Genomic DNA, 17,072 nt, shown 5'->3' with positions numbered 1-17,072 from the left:
ACATTATAAAATGGAACACGTTCTTCATCTGTAGTGTAAAGGTATTACAGTATAAAATGGAACACGTTCTTTATCTGTAGTGTAAAGGTATTACAGTATAAAATGGAACACGTTCTTTATCTGTAGTGTAAAGGTATTACAGTATAAAATGGAACACGTTCTTTATCTGTAGTGTAAAGGTATTACAACATAAAATGGAATACGTTCTTCATCTGTAGTGTAAAGGTATTACAACATAAAATGGAATACGTTCTTCATCTGTAGTGTAAAGGTATTAGAGTATAAAATGGAACACGTTCTTCATCTGTAGTGTAAAGGTATTACAACATAAAATGGAACACGTTCTTCATCTGTAGTGTAAAGGTATTACAGGATAAAATAGAACACGTTCTTCATCTGTAATGTAAAGGTATTACAGTATAAAATGGAACATGTTCTTTATCTGTAGTGTAAAGGTATTACAGGATAAAATGGAACACATTCTTTATCTGTAGTGTAAAGGTATAACAACATAAAATGGAACACGTTCTTCATCTGTAGTGTAAAGGTATTACAACATAAAATGGAACACGTTCTTCATCTGTAGTGTAAAGGTATTACAGGATAAAATGGAACACGTTCTTCATCTGTAGCGTAAAGGTATTACAGTATAAAATGGAACACGTTCTTCATCTGTAGTGTAAAGGTATTACAGTATGAAATGGAACACGTTCTTCATCTGTAGTGTAAAGGTATTACAGGATAAAATGGAACACGTTCTTCATCTGTAGTGTAAAGGTATTACAGTATGAAATGGAACACGTTCTTCATCTGTAGTGTAAAGGTATTACAATATAAAATGGAACACGTTCTTCATCTGTAGTGTAAAGGTATTACAGTATGAAATGGAACACGTTCTTTATCTGTAGTGTAAAGGTATTACAGTATAAAATGGAACACGTTCTTCATCTGTAGTGTAAAGATATTACAGGATAAAATGGAACACGTTCTTCATCTGTAGTGTAAAGGTATTACAACATAAAATGGAACACGTTCATCATCTGTAGTGTAAAGGTATTACAACATAAAATGGAACACGTTCTTCATCTGTAGTGTAAAGATATTACAGGATAAAATAGAACACGTTCTTCATCTGTAGTGTAAAGGTATTACAAGATAAAATGGAACATGTTCTTAGACTGTAATGTAAAGGTATTACAACATAAAATCATCATTGGCTATCACATCAAACTAAATCTAAAAGTCAACATCAACTGAAAAAGCAAGATAAGTAATCTTAATGACTTCCATGACAATGGTGAATTCTTGCCGTCTGCTCTATGAATAGTATTTTGAGTTTAAACCAAATAAGAATCTTAATATGACAGGAATATTAGTAAGAAATGTAAATATGAATGTTGAAAACCGTGCATTGATTGAATATTTAAAAGAATCCAGATTACAGACAGTGGACATGGAGGAGTAAAGTGTACAAACCTTACTGATACCGACGGCCCTTTTGGTGCAAACTGAGTCAGGAATAGCTATCCCTATAGAGTTGTCCTCCAAGTCTTCACCACTGTGGACAAAATCAACATTCCCGTTAAATCAGGGATTTTGTTACAATCCCTAGCATTATATAATTAGTTGACCCTTAGACATATGAATTGGAACCATATGGAGCTAAAGATGAAGGCTTGTGAATTTTTACTACTTCAATTCTATAAAATTTGAGTTAGTTTTTCTCCCTCTTGGGAAAATCAATATTTATATTGATATACATGATATATTTTGTGAAAATGTTTCTTGTTCCAGTGAAATATCTTTCGAATGACTTTCTCAATCATGTGTGCTGCATCATGCTCTGAATGAGTTATCGCCCCGTGAAATAATTAAATAATTCACTCGTTCATGCTGTCATAATTAATCTCAGGTCTTTTCATGTGAAATTTTCTCCTGCTGAAAAATATGTTTGTATATCTTGTAAAAGCCATTTGCTACATCACTTTTTATGAGTTATCTCTCCTTGTTGTATTTCACTACTGCATTTCATGTAATTTTCTCTCCTTCTACAGAATATCATTTTTATTACACTTACACTAGCAGGTGTGCTGCGTCATGTTCTATTTGAGTGAGTTCTCTCCCCTTGTATAATAGGATCTGATCCAGGTTTTTCCGGAGGCTCGGTGTAACGGATATTTTGTTCCCCTGGTTCCAATGTTCCAGGTAAACTATTGGTGTCCTCATTCCTATTTCCTTGTAATACTGACATGATAAATAGAAAAAATAGTTGTTGGAATTATAATATTTTTTTAATTTATATACAGCACTGGGGTATTTATTAACTATTTTGTAATTTGTTTCAAAGGGTCCAGAAAAAGCAGAGATACCAAAGTTGTTTGATTTGTTCTAAGGAAAAGAACAAGAGAATTTTGTAGTTCTGGGATTCTGGGATTTATCTAGGCCTTGTTTTAGGAAAAGTTCTAAGATTTACAAACTTATTAACTACATTACTGCAAGATTTAGGAGAAAATGATCAGAGACGAGAAGAAGAATTCAATTCTCCAGATAACACATTATTTGTAATAATTGTACATCTTGTCCTCTAGCGTGAACAATATAAAACAAATTTAGTTACATTAAACATAGTATACGATGAAGTTTACCTACCAAATCTACTACATTTGCTATCTGTATGGTGTAGGTGACCATCTCACTAAAGCTGAAGTTAAGCTGGTTACACTGAAAGAAAAAATAATCACATGAAATAATGAATACAGCAATTCTGAATAGTCTGACAATAATTTCATATTTCAGGATTATAACATACACAGACATGATCACTGGCTAAGTACTTGTCTAGCCTAACATACTAATTCTAAACTTTATTGTGGAGGTTACCTCTCTTCATCCAGAGCTACCACCCTTCAATTCAAAGTTACCCCCTTAATTCTAAGATACCCTCTTTCAATTCAAAGAAATCTTCCATTAATTCAGTTATATCTCCCTTCATTCAGTCTATTTTCCCCTTAATCATGTTATCCCCTTAACTACCAAGAGTTGTCTACCTTAACTCTTAGATTAACTCCTTGAATTCAAAGTTATCTCCCTTAATTCAATTTATTGTTATTATTCTTCCTTAGTATGTTATCCTCTTAACAAAGAGTTGTCTCCCTTAATTCAGAATGACCAAAGTGCTATACTCACTAAAGGCATCATTACACCGAAAAGATTCATTTTATACAGAAATATAATAAAATTTTGAAGTTGCATTCTTAATATATATGTTTGTTACTTACTGTGGCATGGTCTACAATAAGGGCCAACTTCATCATCTTCTCTGTCAGAACACTGGCAGGATCCTGTTGTTCATTCTGCTGGCTTGAATGCTAAAATAAACAGATAGAAAAAATAGCATCTCAAATAATTTCCCTTTAATAGATATTTTTAGGATAAACACATGTTGCAGGTCTTCAAAAAAAGGTAATCTTCCACATGATATGGCTTAATGGTAGCAACAACTGAAATATCTATATGGCAGCAAGCTTATGGAAGATGGCTTCATGTAAGAACCATTCTTGTTGTCAAATCCCAAATATCATATTCTGTATAATTTTAGTAATGTACTCTATATTAAAAAAAAATAATATATTGCTTTAATCAGCAATCCTATAAGTTCAAATAAGCCAATCCACAGCTCAGTAGAAATGCCCACAAGTAAATATTGTTTCATTGTCATATTGTTTATTAGGTCACAATAGCACAATAAGTCACATTCTGTTGTTACTGAAACCAAACATTTCATAGAATTCTTTGTTTGTACTGAATCAAAATGATACTATCCATTGGGGAACTCTTCTGAAATGAAGATACATTTCAGGATAAGGTAGCATACATCCTTAACATTCCCTGACCAGATTGTTTTAAATCCTAGGTACATAATTAGATCACCATGGCCACCGGAGACAAAAGGCAGAAAAGTTGTATGGAATCTCTAAGCCCCCACATATCTAATAGCTCAGATATGTTCGACTATAGTCGCGTAAATACATTTGGGAAACCCAAAACACAATTTCTCTTTCCAGGCTTCTCTCGATCTGACAGCCAGACATTTTATTCTATCCTGCGTACTTACAGGGCCCCTGTGTGGAAATATGAGCAGAATTTATTTCATATATCAACATTTATATTCCCACAAGTCACCATCAATACAACGTAATGCTTTTAATACTGCGCTGCACAGTTCTAATGTACATAGAAATAATCAGATATTCTTTGATACATGGAGAAAATAAAATTTTATTGGCAGCAGATTTTACATTATCATTTTTAAATGAGATTAATGGTTTGTAAATGTTTTGGAATTTGAATAAAATAAAGTTTAAACCAAAGATTAAAAGGATAAAAATAGTTATCTCTAAAACTGAGTGAAGTTTTGCATCAATGCCATGAAGTCTAATTCATTTATGTGATTTTTTTTCATTTTAATTCTGAGTGATTCATTACACAGCATTCAACATACATTAAGTCTAAGTAATCAGAATCAAACTTCACTTTCTCCAACGACCAATCACAATCAAACTTCACTTTCTCCAATGACCAATCACAATCAAACTTCACTTTCTCCAATGACCAATCAGAACCAAATTTCACTTTCTCCAATGACCTATGAGATTCAAACTTCACTTTCTCCAATGACCAATCAGAATCAAACTTCACTTTCTTCAATGACCTATCAGAATCAAACTTCACTTTCTCCAATGACCAATCAGAATCAAACTTCACTTTCTCCAATGACCAATCAGAATCAAACTTCACTTTCTCCAATGACCAATCAGAATCAAACTTCACTTTCTCCAATGACCAGTCACAATGAAGACTATGAAGACTACAATAACATCATATTTGTTGATCATTACACTTTGAGTGTCAACATTGTGGCGTATAGAATGAATACCTGGTTAATAAAAACTTAAAAAGAGTCCAATAGCTGTAACATTATAAGGTTGTCAGGAGAAATCAATTGGAATATTTCACTTTTATATTCATGACTCAATTGAATGAATGAATTGAAGTATATGAATTACTACAACCTTGTTTAGATATCCCATCACATAATCATAGCCTGCAAATCAGGTAGAAATAGGAGAGACAGAAAAAAAAATACTCCAAATTTCCTGTATTTTTATCTAAGACATCTTCAACTTCTACTCGTCCTTGGATCAATAATGATGAATTTGAGTCATTGAAAAAGTCATAAATCCATATAATGCAAGGATAACAATTAGATTTAAAGTTTATTAATTCTCAAAATGTTTCAATAAAGAACAAAATGATTAAGTCAAACAGAGAATGTGATTCCTGTTACAGCTCTGTGTGACAGACTTCCTCTTACACTATATTGTTTTTTGATTTGCCCTTCTGAAAAATTGTTCATCAACAGTAGTAAGGACAAATGTTGATGACAGTAATACACAAAGTCTCTAATCAAACCATGCCGCTTGTTTGATTTTGTCACAGATAATTGTCACCCTTGCCTGTCCTTCCTGATTTCCAGTTTCCTCTGACCGAGATTCTGATTTACAGGGTTGTTCCAGGAGGGTTTACCCAGCATTGTATAAATATTGATCTATCAATTTCACCTTGAAACCATGCTTTAATAAGAAATCTCTGCCATGTACAATCTATCTCAAACATCACCCTCATTTAAGCTCTAGTAGATTATCTATTGGAAAACTTGGCATTCTCTTAAACCTTACCAGGAGTGGCTATCAGTGGTATCAGGGACAGTTACTGTAGTATTCCAGATCTAATTGCTTACAGCCCAATACATCTTGCAGTTTCCTGAAGGTCTAGATTTACAACCCAGCCACTGTAACTACGATCCTAAAAATCTACGGTAAAAGTCACTTAATCCAATGACTTTGTAGAATTAAATGCTGTACAATTGCCTTTCGTACCATTACCTTTTTAACATGTCAAACTTCATGCAGTTGCCATCTCTCATACAAACTTGTTTCTATTTGAGCTCATTAGTCTTAATCATAAACTGATATTCACAAAATGCTTTTTTTTTTCCATTTCTTGTAAACCTACCAGTGTGTGACAGATACCATATTTGACATGATAACCGCCTCTAGTCCTATAGGTGTACCCAACATCCTTTTTTCTGTTGCTTACTTCACTGGGTTTTTTTGGGTTTTTTTTTTGTTGTTGTCAATACATTCTGATAAATCTGTGGATAGATTTCCATCAAAGCAATACAGATTTGTGTACTATTTCTAACAAAAATGTTTTTACACAACCCAGATTTTCAATGGAAACCTATCTCTGAAAATGGTTCATTAACCATTTTAGCATTTTTTTAGGTGGAATACGGTACAGTAAAACTTGTGTAAAAATGTCATTTTATTTCTTCCTACCTCTCTTTACTGCCTATGTGTTACTTTGTCACCTTTTACTTCCTACCTCTCTTTACTGCCTATGTGTTACTTTGTCACCTTTTACTTCCTACCTCTCTTTACTGCCTATGTGTTACTTTGTCACCTTTTACTTCCTACCTCTCTTTACTGCCTATGTGTTACAGTGTCACCTTTTACTGCCAAACTCTCTTTACTGCCTATGTGTTATTTTGTCACCTTTTACTTCCTACCTCTCTTTACTGCCTATGTGTTACTTTGTCACCTTTTACTTCCTACCTCTCTTTACTGCCTATGTGTTACTTTGTCACCTTTTACTTCCTACCTCTCTTTACTGCCTATGTGTTACTTTGTCACCTTTTACTGCCAAACTCTCTTTACTGCCTATGTGTTACTTTGTCACCTTTTACTTCCTACCTCTCTTTACTGCCTATGTGTTACTTTGTCACCTTTTACTTCCTACCTCTCTTTACTGCCTATGTGTTACTTTGTCACCTTTTACTTCCTACCTCTCTTTACTGCCTATGTGTTACTTTGTCACCTTTTACTTCCTACCTCTCTTTACTGCCTATGTGTTACTTTGTCACCTTTTACTTCCTACCTCTCTTTACTGCCTATGTGTTACTTTGTCACCTTTTACTTCCTACCTCTCTTTACTGCCTATGTGTTACTTTGTCACCTTTTACTTCCTACCTCTCTTTACTGCCTATGTGTTACTTTGTCACCTTTTACTGCCAAACTCTCTTTACTGCCTATGTGTTACTTTGTCACCTTTTACTGCCAAACTCTCTTTACTGCCTATGTGTTACTTTGTCACCTTTTACTGCCAAACTCTCTTTACTGCCTATGTGTTACTTTGTCACCTTTTACTGCCAAACCCTTTCTATGGTAAATCTTATTAGACTACAAAATGGTCAGAAAAAAGTCTTATATAGGTATTCAGAATCTATTCATAAAATGCAGATTCTGAGATTCAAGATATTTTGAATTTCGATATTGAGCCCAGATATTCTGAATTTCGATATTGAGCTAAAGTGTTGAGAATTTGTTTGATATCGTCACAACAGCTTCAGATGAAGACAATCAAGTCATTTAACTTTGACATCGTCACAACAGCTATAGATGAAGACAATCAAGTCATTTAACTTTGCTATTTTTATGGTGCCATCACACCTAGAACACAAGGTAACATGACACCTGGCCACATTATACTGAAGACTCTCTATAAACCGTATTTAACCTAGTAAGTGCATTGTACTCTTACAAAAATACTACAAGAGTGCACTTAATAAAATCATGCGCAGGAAAAAGTTTTCATGTGAAATCTGGGTCGGATAATTAAATAGCTTTTCTTTTCTTTTTCATTAGCATATCTTTAAGTTCAGCGATTATATCAACGGATCAGTGAGAAGGAACTTTATATAGGTTTCAATTAGCAGACACAAAAAAAAATTGGGGGGGGGGGCCTTATAGGGGCAGTCAAGCTTATTAGGTGGAATATGGTAGACTTATTAGGTTGAATATGGTAGGCCACTCTATTATAATTAGGAGAGGCCTGCATGTTCTCCCATTCTCTACAAACATGTCATGTTCTCCAGCGCAGTGACCTTGTGTTTCAACACTCAACAGTGATTTGGTGACCAAGCTAATTTAGCAGTGAAAGGAATGAAGTGTTTCAAAGAAAACTAGGTCAGGGTTTGTCAACTGATTCTTGTATTTAATCAAAATTTAAAAGAAAGAAATGCTTTCACATGCTCAACATTATTATCATGTAATTTTCAAGAGGGATCGATGTTCTAATAAGTTCGGTGTTCACAAAATACATTTGATAAACAGAATGTTTGCTTTTCAAGAAAATGTTATGTTTCAGCCTTGTCTATGAGCTAGTTAAATTCCCAAACCAAATAAAGCAGCCTTACACCCCTCTCTGCTAAAATAAACTGTCTAAAATAATGGTATGGAAGATGCTAAGATATAAAACAAGGGAGTGGCAGGATTTATGTGTTGGATTTGGATTAGGCACAATTCAATTTGGCAAAGAGAAGCATCCAATCAAGGATCTCTGCAATGAAAATTAACCCCAAGAGCAAAGAAGTCCTATCACTCTAACAATAGGAACAGGATTTGTTGTGGACTGATCTGTCAATAAAAAATTATTACACCATGAACTCATATCTACTCAAATGATATAAGGTTGTATTTTTTAATATTTTTTTTACCCTAGTTACCCCCCAATAAACAACTTGTCAACAAATTAAAAATTAATTCAGAATTGTGATTATCAATAATGTTTGAATAAAACTCATCATATAACCATGACAAAATGATTGACCTATAACCTTGACTTATGATTGACCTTAAATCTTGACAGATGATTGACCTATATATCTATCACTGACCATGATTTGACCTACGACCTTGACCTGACCTCAATAGGATTACATGTTATTTCAGTCCCCTTCCATCCGAAGGATGTGAAAAATATTATCTGATATCTGAATTTCGAGGACGAGTTAAGTTCGTACAAACTGAAACAGATGTTTCTCAGAAAGCAAGTCGATGAAGAGTAAAAGCAGCCTTAACCTCTCTGCAAATACTGTCTAAAATTGGATGGAAGATGCTAAGATTAACACAACGGAGTGGCAGGATAGGTGGATTGGATTCAGGCACAATCAATTGGGCAAAGAGAAGTCATCAATCAGGATTGCAATGAATTAACCAAAGAGCAAAGGAAGTCTATCACTCTAACAATAGGAACAGGATTGTTGGGTATGACTAGTCAATAAAAAATTATTACACATGAACTAATCTACTCAAATGATATAAGGTTGTAGTTTTTAATATTTTTTACCCTAGTACCCCAATAAACACGTGTCAACAAATTAAAAGTTAATTCAGAATTGTGGATATCAATAATGTTTGATAAAAACTCATATAAACCATGAAAAAGATTGACTAGACCTGACTTATGATTGACCTTAAATCTTGACAGATGATTGACCTATATATCTATCACTGACCATGATTTGACCTACGACCTTGACCTGACCTCAATAGGATTACATGTTATTTCAGTCCCCTTCCATCCGAAGGATGTGAAAAAATATTACACGATACATAAATATGTCAAGACTTTGGTCTCAGTGTCACCAAGTTATCACAGGAACGTAAGTCGACTGGGGAAGGGTGAGTGGTCTGAAGTTATCACAGGAACGTAAGTCGACTGGGGAAGGGAGAGAGGTCTGAAGTCAAATGCCAACCACTTGCGACCAGTGTATGAGGTGTGTAAATGACGAGTGAATGTTAATTAGTGTTGGCTAGCTGCTCCAGCATCTTTGTGTCCATGGCCATGACACATCTTGTCATTTCTACTCAGCCACAATGATACATCATTCCTCCATCTGTCTTGATAATTGAATGATGTTCATCAGGACAATGTGTACTGGGGCTCTGATTCACAAATTTTATTAACACTCAGACCCATCACATATATATATACCCAACACATCCCAACATTTGGTACTATGCCTCTGGCAAGTTACTTTCTTCTTTGTATTGAATTCAAAGACTTATAATCACAGTGATTAAAATCTGCCACAGAAAAAGACTAAGAAATCCCTCCCTGAGAAGTCAAATGTATGTGACCTTTGACCCCATCCCTGACAAATTATCAACAAAATCTTTAACATGATGATATTTTAAACTAAGGGCTACAAAAATATAAGTGTTCAAGCTTATTATGTAACCTTGACCAATTCAAATCTACTCTCTCCTTGTTTTTTGAATTATTTAGTCAATTATAAAATCTAACTATATACATGTATATAGAAACTTTAACACGTTCTGGTAATCTAGTAATAACTAAACCTTGTGAAGTATTTTTATAAGATGTAACTGGTAAAAAGATATTTTAGTGCTAGATGATGAAACTTTCAAATTACCTCCATAAAATAAATTGAAAATAGTACTGTGTACATTTTTTTCAAATGAATTCTAAGAAAAAATAAACACATGAAATATAAATTACCTCCTATAGACACTTGTGGCCGAGATATTCATCAACATGTTTTTATCTGATCAGACAGACATCAGCATGCACATTAAATGTCAAAAGTAACCTATGTGTACTGTTCAAGCTCATATAACACAGCAACACATTTCAAATTATTTCCTAGATGACTTCACCACAATCATATCAAACTCACACAGGCTAGACAAAATCATTAGGGGAACAGCAATTTTCACCTCTAAAACATTCTGATGATTCGGACAAAAACTTCATTATCCTGTTTGTTGACTGAAACTGATCCAGTACAACTGTTCTGCCCTATCCCATCGGACACCCTAATCAATAGGAGAACTTGAAGGAAATATCTCAAAAGCATGTACAGCAATGATTTATGAGGTCAGTCCGAGCAGTCATCATTTGTTTCAAATTATCCAGAGACATTGCTTAAACAATACAAATGTCTTCTGTAAGGGTATATCAAGTTCAAGGTACTAATTTCTTGTCCATCATTTTAAACAGGTAGCCATTTGAAATTAAAGTGGGGAAATCCCCAAAAGACCAACGTCCATTCAGTGTATAGATTAGGAAAAAGTTCATCTTCTAGGTCTCAGGAGGATACCACATGGTATGCAGGGCGCTCTTAAAAAGTAGATAAATCAAGGTATGAAAGAAGAGCAGCAACTCCAGAGTCAGCCATTTTGTTTTTCGATCGGTCTAACTTTAATTTTAGTAAGTACAAATAGAAACCAAGAGGAACCACACATATAAAATTTCAGAAATGTGTTCTCAAAAACTTTTTTATAACAAGGCTTCTTTATGGACGGACAGAAGGATGGACAGACAGAACGATGGACAGACTGAAGGATGGACAGACTGAAGGATGGACAGACAGAATGATGGACAGACAGAAGGATGGACAGACAGAAGGATGGACAGACAGAAGGATGGACAGACTGAAGGATGGACAGACTGAAGGATGGACAGACAGAACGATGGACAGACTGAAGGATGGACAGACAGAATGATGGACAGACTGAAGGATGGACAGACAGAAGGATGGACAGACAGAAGGATGGACAGACTGAAGGATGGACAGACAGAAGGATGGACAGACTGATGGATGGACAGACAGGAGGATGGACAGACAGAACGATGGACAGTGGACTACACATGACAAGCTAAAACTGAAATCTAATTTTAAATCAACAACACCATAGTGAAAATACAAAATCGTTTTTTTCCATGTTAACTGATTATAACACTGCAAACATTTCACATTTCTATGTAAACTCATTTTCAAACTTCAAAAGCAGTTTAACAATTATTGAGATCAATTTATTGAAACAGTATCTTTTTAAAACATAAACATCAATTTCCTAGCGTTAAACTTCCGTGTAGAGTTTCGCTGCTTTAAAGACAGACCCGAACATTTGTATGCCATAGTACAAGATCAATATCATTTTACTGGGAAGTACTTGGACAGCAGTACAATGTAACATTTTTATCTCTTCCCAGTGATTGGGAGACACCCTGTCGTAAATCTATATCAGAGATGAGCCATCACAGGCCGATGTAGGGAGAAATATCAGTGGAAACATTCGTCAAATCGTGGCACATCACGCCTGACATGTATCTTGTCATGACAAAATCATTTACCATATAGAGAAGCACTGAGTGGACAGATTGGTGTTTGTCAGGATTTCTGGCAGAGCAGTCTCTGCTCCATACAAACACTCCACTATCTCAGGACCTTGCCATTAAGTATTCAACCTTCCCCAGCCAAATTCCTATTTGTCCAATGTGTTGACCTTTACTATAGAAATCGTACTAACTAGACCCTTTATTTTTACCTTCCCTGGCTGAATTCTTCACTTTTGAAATTACTATACCTACAAATCAATGAAAGGTAGCATACATCTTTAAGCCTTTATGACTTATTTGGGATTTTCACAGCTTCTTGGAAACTACCATATTTATCCTGCGAAAAGCCCACAGGTCAAAACATAACCTCTGGCTCAAGAAGGACTTATTTCAGGATAATAATATTTATTTGAAATTCTACTAAAAAGCAAAAAATATATGTGCAACTAAACATGGGTTAACTTTCAGACACATCTGGAGATACTAATATGGCCTAGCAGTATTTATAGATGAGAATTTATAGACGACCACTGCATTTAACAGTGTATGGAAAAACAAGATGACATTGATATTGGGGTCTTGACATATATATGACCTTGACCTTCAATGCGAAAGTAACCTTGAAGTGACCTTGGCATTGAATGATGGTACATGAATGTGTCAAGACATGCAGACTAAGGATCACATACCAAGCTAGACAATATGACCTTCAGGCCACAACATCCATACAAGGATCAGGGAGATAATTATCCGATAATTATCTCCCCTTACAACTTCTTCCCCCTGGAAGAATGATTTCCTAATTACATTTTAAGACCTATCTCCAGTAAAGTTTATTTTCTAATGAAATGTTGAAGTTCTTCTTGCCTTCTATAAATTGCTTAAGTTTGGATAATTGAATTGAATCCAAGGTCGATACTCTGCTTGTCCACAGGAGTATCTCCCCTGGTACTAGTTCAGAGAGGCTAACAGTAGGAGTAGTACTTCAAGTTGCCTTTCCAGGATAACTGGTATTTGTTGAATATTTCACAAGAAACTTTCTGTCAAAATTCAAATTTCTCTTCTGAAACTGCTATTTATCCTATTATTCTATTCAATTTAAAAAGCATAATTAACCTGCTTAATTCTATTTCTTTTGTTTTCTTGCAAAATAATAAATAAAGTCTCTTCTAAAACTGTAACATTTTATTTCTAATTCTCGATTGTTTTCATACCGACTGCTGGTAATTCTGGCTATACACAGTAGTGATAATTTAAAACACTAATTACATAATCAACCTCCCAGCCTTAATTATCATTAGTAGTTGCCGTGCTGACATCTCTCTTCGAGAAACAATTTGTATTAGTCAACATCCCTTAAGCAGTCCAGGGAATAAAGAAGCTTTTAAAAGTGACTTTACACTGACAGAAGGTTCACTTCTACAACATTGTACTTTATTCACCACAGAGGCTTCAAATCATGTGGGAAAAAAAGCTATGCAAGTTCAGTAGGCAATTACACCGAGGGTGAAGTTTGAAAGGTTGATAATTACAGCCCAATATCATTACTACTCTGCATCCAAGGAGATACTCAACACAAATTTATCTGACAGGTTGATTTGTGGAAAACGGACACCAATTTGAAGAAAGCTGTGTCTTTATTTAACCAGGTAGTGAAAATATAGTTGAGAAACTGTCCATTATCTGAAGTTCTTTTTTTTTTTCTGTGTCACACAAACCATACACAAATGTCTTGTGTATTTTCTCTGTATAACTCACAACCAGTTCACAAAAGGGACAATGGTTGATAAAGTAAACAAGGGTTAAATCCTAAAGGGCAACAACCTTAAGCTGGGGGGGGGGGGGGGGGGGGGGGGGGGGGGGGATAAAGGTTTTACAAGGGGAGGTAATAACATCTTAAGGGAAGGGAGTAATACAAGAGGCCCAGAGGGCCTGTATCGCTCACCTGGTTTAATAAGATATGAAACAAGAACTATGCTTAAGTATATTTGTCACTGGTATTGCTATGTCAGTAAATCATAAGCATTTTATATGGGTACATGAACATTGGTTTTATTGTAATTCTAAAAATGTCAATTTAGCCAAATTGATCCCTTTTGGCCCCGCCCCTCAGCCCTCCGGAGGGTCAGCCCCACCAATTGTACTATTTTGAATCTCTACCCCAAGGGGATGCTACCAGGCGAATATGAGCGATATCCATTGCTCAGTTTCAGAGAAGAAGTTGTTTATATCAATTTAGGCAAATTGACCCCTTCTAGCCCGTCCCTCAGCCCCATCATTTGTACAATTTTGTATTCCTACCCCAAGTAGGTGCTACCAGGCAAATATGAGCGATATCCATTGCTCTGTTTCAAAGAAGTCTTTTTTATCAATATAGCCCGATTGACCTCATTTGGCCCCGCCCAAGAGGCCCCCAGGGGGTCAGCCCCATCATTTATACAATTTTGAGTCCGCTACCCATAGGGATGCTTCTGACCAAATTTGGTGAAATTCCGATGAGCGGTTATGAAGAAGAAGTCAAATAAGTCAATTGTTGACGGACGGACGGACGACGGACGATGGACGGACGACAGACGACGGACGACGGACGACGGACGCCACGGTATGGCATAAGCTCACCTTGGTCCTTCGGACCAGGTAAGCTAATTATAACAAGTGGAGGTAATAATATCTTAAGGGAGGGGGGAATAATATTATAACAAGGGGAGGTAATAACATATTAAGGAGAGGGAATAATATTATAATAAGGGGAGGTAATAACATCTTAAGGAGAGGGAATAATATTGTAACAAGGGGAGGTAATAACATCTTAAGGAGAGGGAATAATATTGTAACAAGGGGAGGTAATAATATCTTAAGGGAAGGGAGTAACATCTTAATTGGAGGGAATAATATTGTAACAGTAGAATAATGCAAACTCACGACAAGTACATTCTCTCACTCTGAAGCATGACATATCATTTTAAAATTTCAATCAATTCAATTGAATAGAAATGTTAAGTAGGGGAGGTAACTACATAATCTGAGCAACCTACCTGTTTCGCCTTGAGGAGTTTGACCCTTTTAATGAATTCTCCCTTGTGTAGTTCGTGGAACGGCCGCCATTGACCATGCCCATTTCCTAGTAAAAATACATATAAATATCATGCAGGCCCAATACAAAATGACAGCCACAATATAAAATTTTTATAACCAATAATTTTGTATAAAAGTTTATAGAATAAATTGTATTTTAATCACAATGGACTAATACTGAAGACCTATTAAGTGTTGACAACACAATTCTGAAAAGCAATTTTGTAATTAAAATGTTAAAACATTTTCCTGAATAAAGAATAACACCAGAATTTTCTTCATAAAAAAAAAATCACTCCCAAACATATCCCCGTATAAATGTCATATCTTTGGGAGTGATTTCATCACAAAGTTTATACATTGACTCCAGTGGTCATAATACTATCACCATGCGACTTACCACATGTTTCTGACGCTGAGGGTGTTGCCTTGAAAACCAAATGAGGATGTTCAGTCTGCAAAGAGTAAAGCATATATTAATTAAATTCTTCAATTATATCAATTTTGCTTGAAATGAAAATGTAAGAAATCTTTTTTTCAAGAATTGATTTTTTTTATTAAATGAATATCTGCTTTTATTTTTAAAATGTGAATCCTGTCTTGAAGCTTGTTTAAATTCAATATAAGATCATTACATAATGGTCCAAAGTTTTTGAAGATTCAAATATTTGTGAAGCAAAAAGGACATTTTTTTTTGCTGAACTTTTGAGTTTTGGCTATTATTTTCTCTATGTTTTACTCTCAATGTAGGTACTGTATTTTATTTTTGTGTGTTTCTTCCGTCCTCAAAACAGCTGAAAAACTGAATTCTACTGAACCTCTTGCATTTAAATGACATTTACTGCAGGAGAGACGTGACATAATATTAATGCTTTTTCCATCTTGTTATTCAAAATGCAAACACAGACAAAGAAATGAATTATTCTGTGGGGGCATTTAATCTAAGGAAAAGACCAATATTAAAGTTTTACTTATATGACCCCATTTTTTTTACCTACCCCCTCATCTCCTCCAAGTAGAGGCTGAATCACATAGGTTTCATTGTTCAAATTGATGACACCCCTGGAAAAAATGAAATGAATTCAAATTGAAAAAACATAACACAATCTTTTCTCAAACTGATACACTGGAAAGCATATCCAAAAACTAAATTGGCTTCAGATATGCTGGGTGTTAAAAAATTGTTTTGAAATATGTGAAAATGTGGGAAAATCAGCAGGAAGTTTGGAAATATTTCAAGGTTAATTGTATTTGTGGTGGCAATATATTGGAGAGGTCATGATAATAAGATAGGGTGAATTTCCAAGTGGTTTCACTTTCGGAATTATCATTCCGTGAAACACATCATAAATCACAGCTTATCCCAAACAGACTTAAATTGTTCAGAAGCATGATTTATTTCATCAAATTCAGAAATCTGGACTCTCAACAGGAGATTTTAATTATCAATTCTGTTCCAATTAACCCATCTAATCTTTGTCATTTTATTTGTGAATGTCAGCTACATGCATTAATTGATTAGAAACTTTAATAACACAATGACACATGAAAACTTTCGTCATATTCATTGATTTAGAACAGACCTGAAAAGTGATGAAACATTTTCTCTGTTGTAATATTATCAATAAAATGAAAATAATTTTATACCGATCACAACTGCTCCCCATTTTGGTGAAATTGTAATGCATCCATGAACATGTTTCTTTGATTACCTCATATTATTTAAGAAATATTCCTACGCTAGTGTAATCACCTGGAATTTTGAAGTAATTCTCCAAACACATTTTCATAATGATGAGAAAACTAGTTATTAGAATTACAATTTACACAGGTCATCAGTAATGAACCTCTCATAATCATCCTAAAATTTTAATTTCGTCTTTAATTACAGGAATTTTACATTATCAAAGTGCTGTATAAACAGCAAATGCACATGTAGCACAAGGAAA

General features: G+C 34.8%; 1 protein-coding gene across 2 annotated transcripts in view; it reads right to left on the bottom strand.

The window, feature by feature from the left end:
• The window catches only part of LOC117343443 (disintegrin and metalloproteinase domain-containing protein unc-71-like), a 104,974-nt gene that overhangs the window by 22,258 nt on the left and 65,644 nt on the right, over positions 1–17,072 (bottom strand). For both annotated transcript variants that reach the window (XM_033905791.1, XM_033905792.1), the window contains exons 6-12: positions 16,122–16,185; positions 15,524–15,578; positions 15,084–15,169; positions 3,279–3,368; positions 2,650–2,721; positions 2,078–2,244; positions 1,477–1,558 (exon numbers count right to left, since the gene is read on the bottom strand). In XM_033905791.1, the coding sequence (XP_033761682.1) occupies positions 1,477–1,558; positions 2,078–2,244; positions 2,650–2,721; positions 3,279–3,368; positions 15,084–15,169; positions 15,524–15,578; positions 16,122–16,185 (616 nt within the window). The remainder of the gene's footprint in view (positions 1–1,476; positions 1,559–2,077; positions 2,245–2,649; positions 2,722–3,278; positions 3,369–15,083; positions 15,170–15,523; positions 15,579–16,121; positions 16,186–17,072) is intronic.

Source organism: Pecten maximus, chromosome 15, assembly GCF_902652985.1.
Source record: "Pecten maximus chromosome 15, xPecMax1.1, whole genome shotgun sequence".
Lineage (NCBI taxonomy): Eukaryota > Metazoa > Mollusca > Bivalvia > Pectinida > Pectinidae > Pecten > Pecten maximus.
This window is presented reverse-complemented; position numbering and strand designations above follow the sequence as displayed.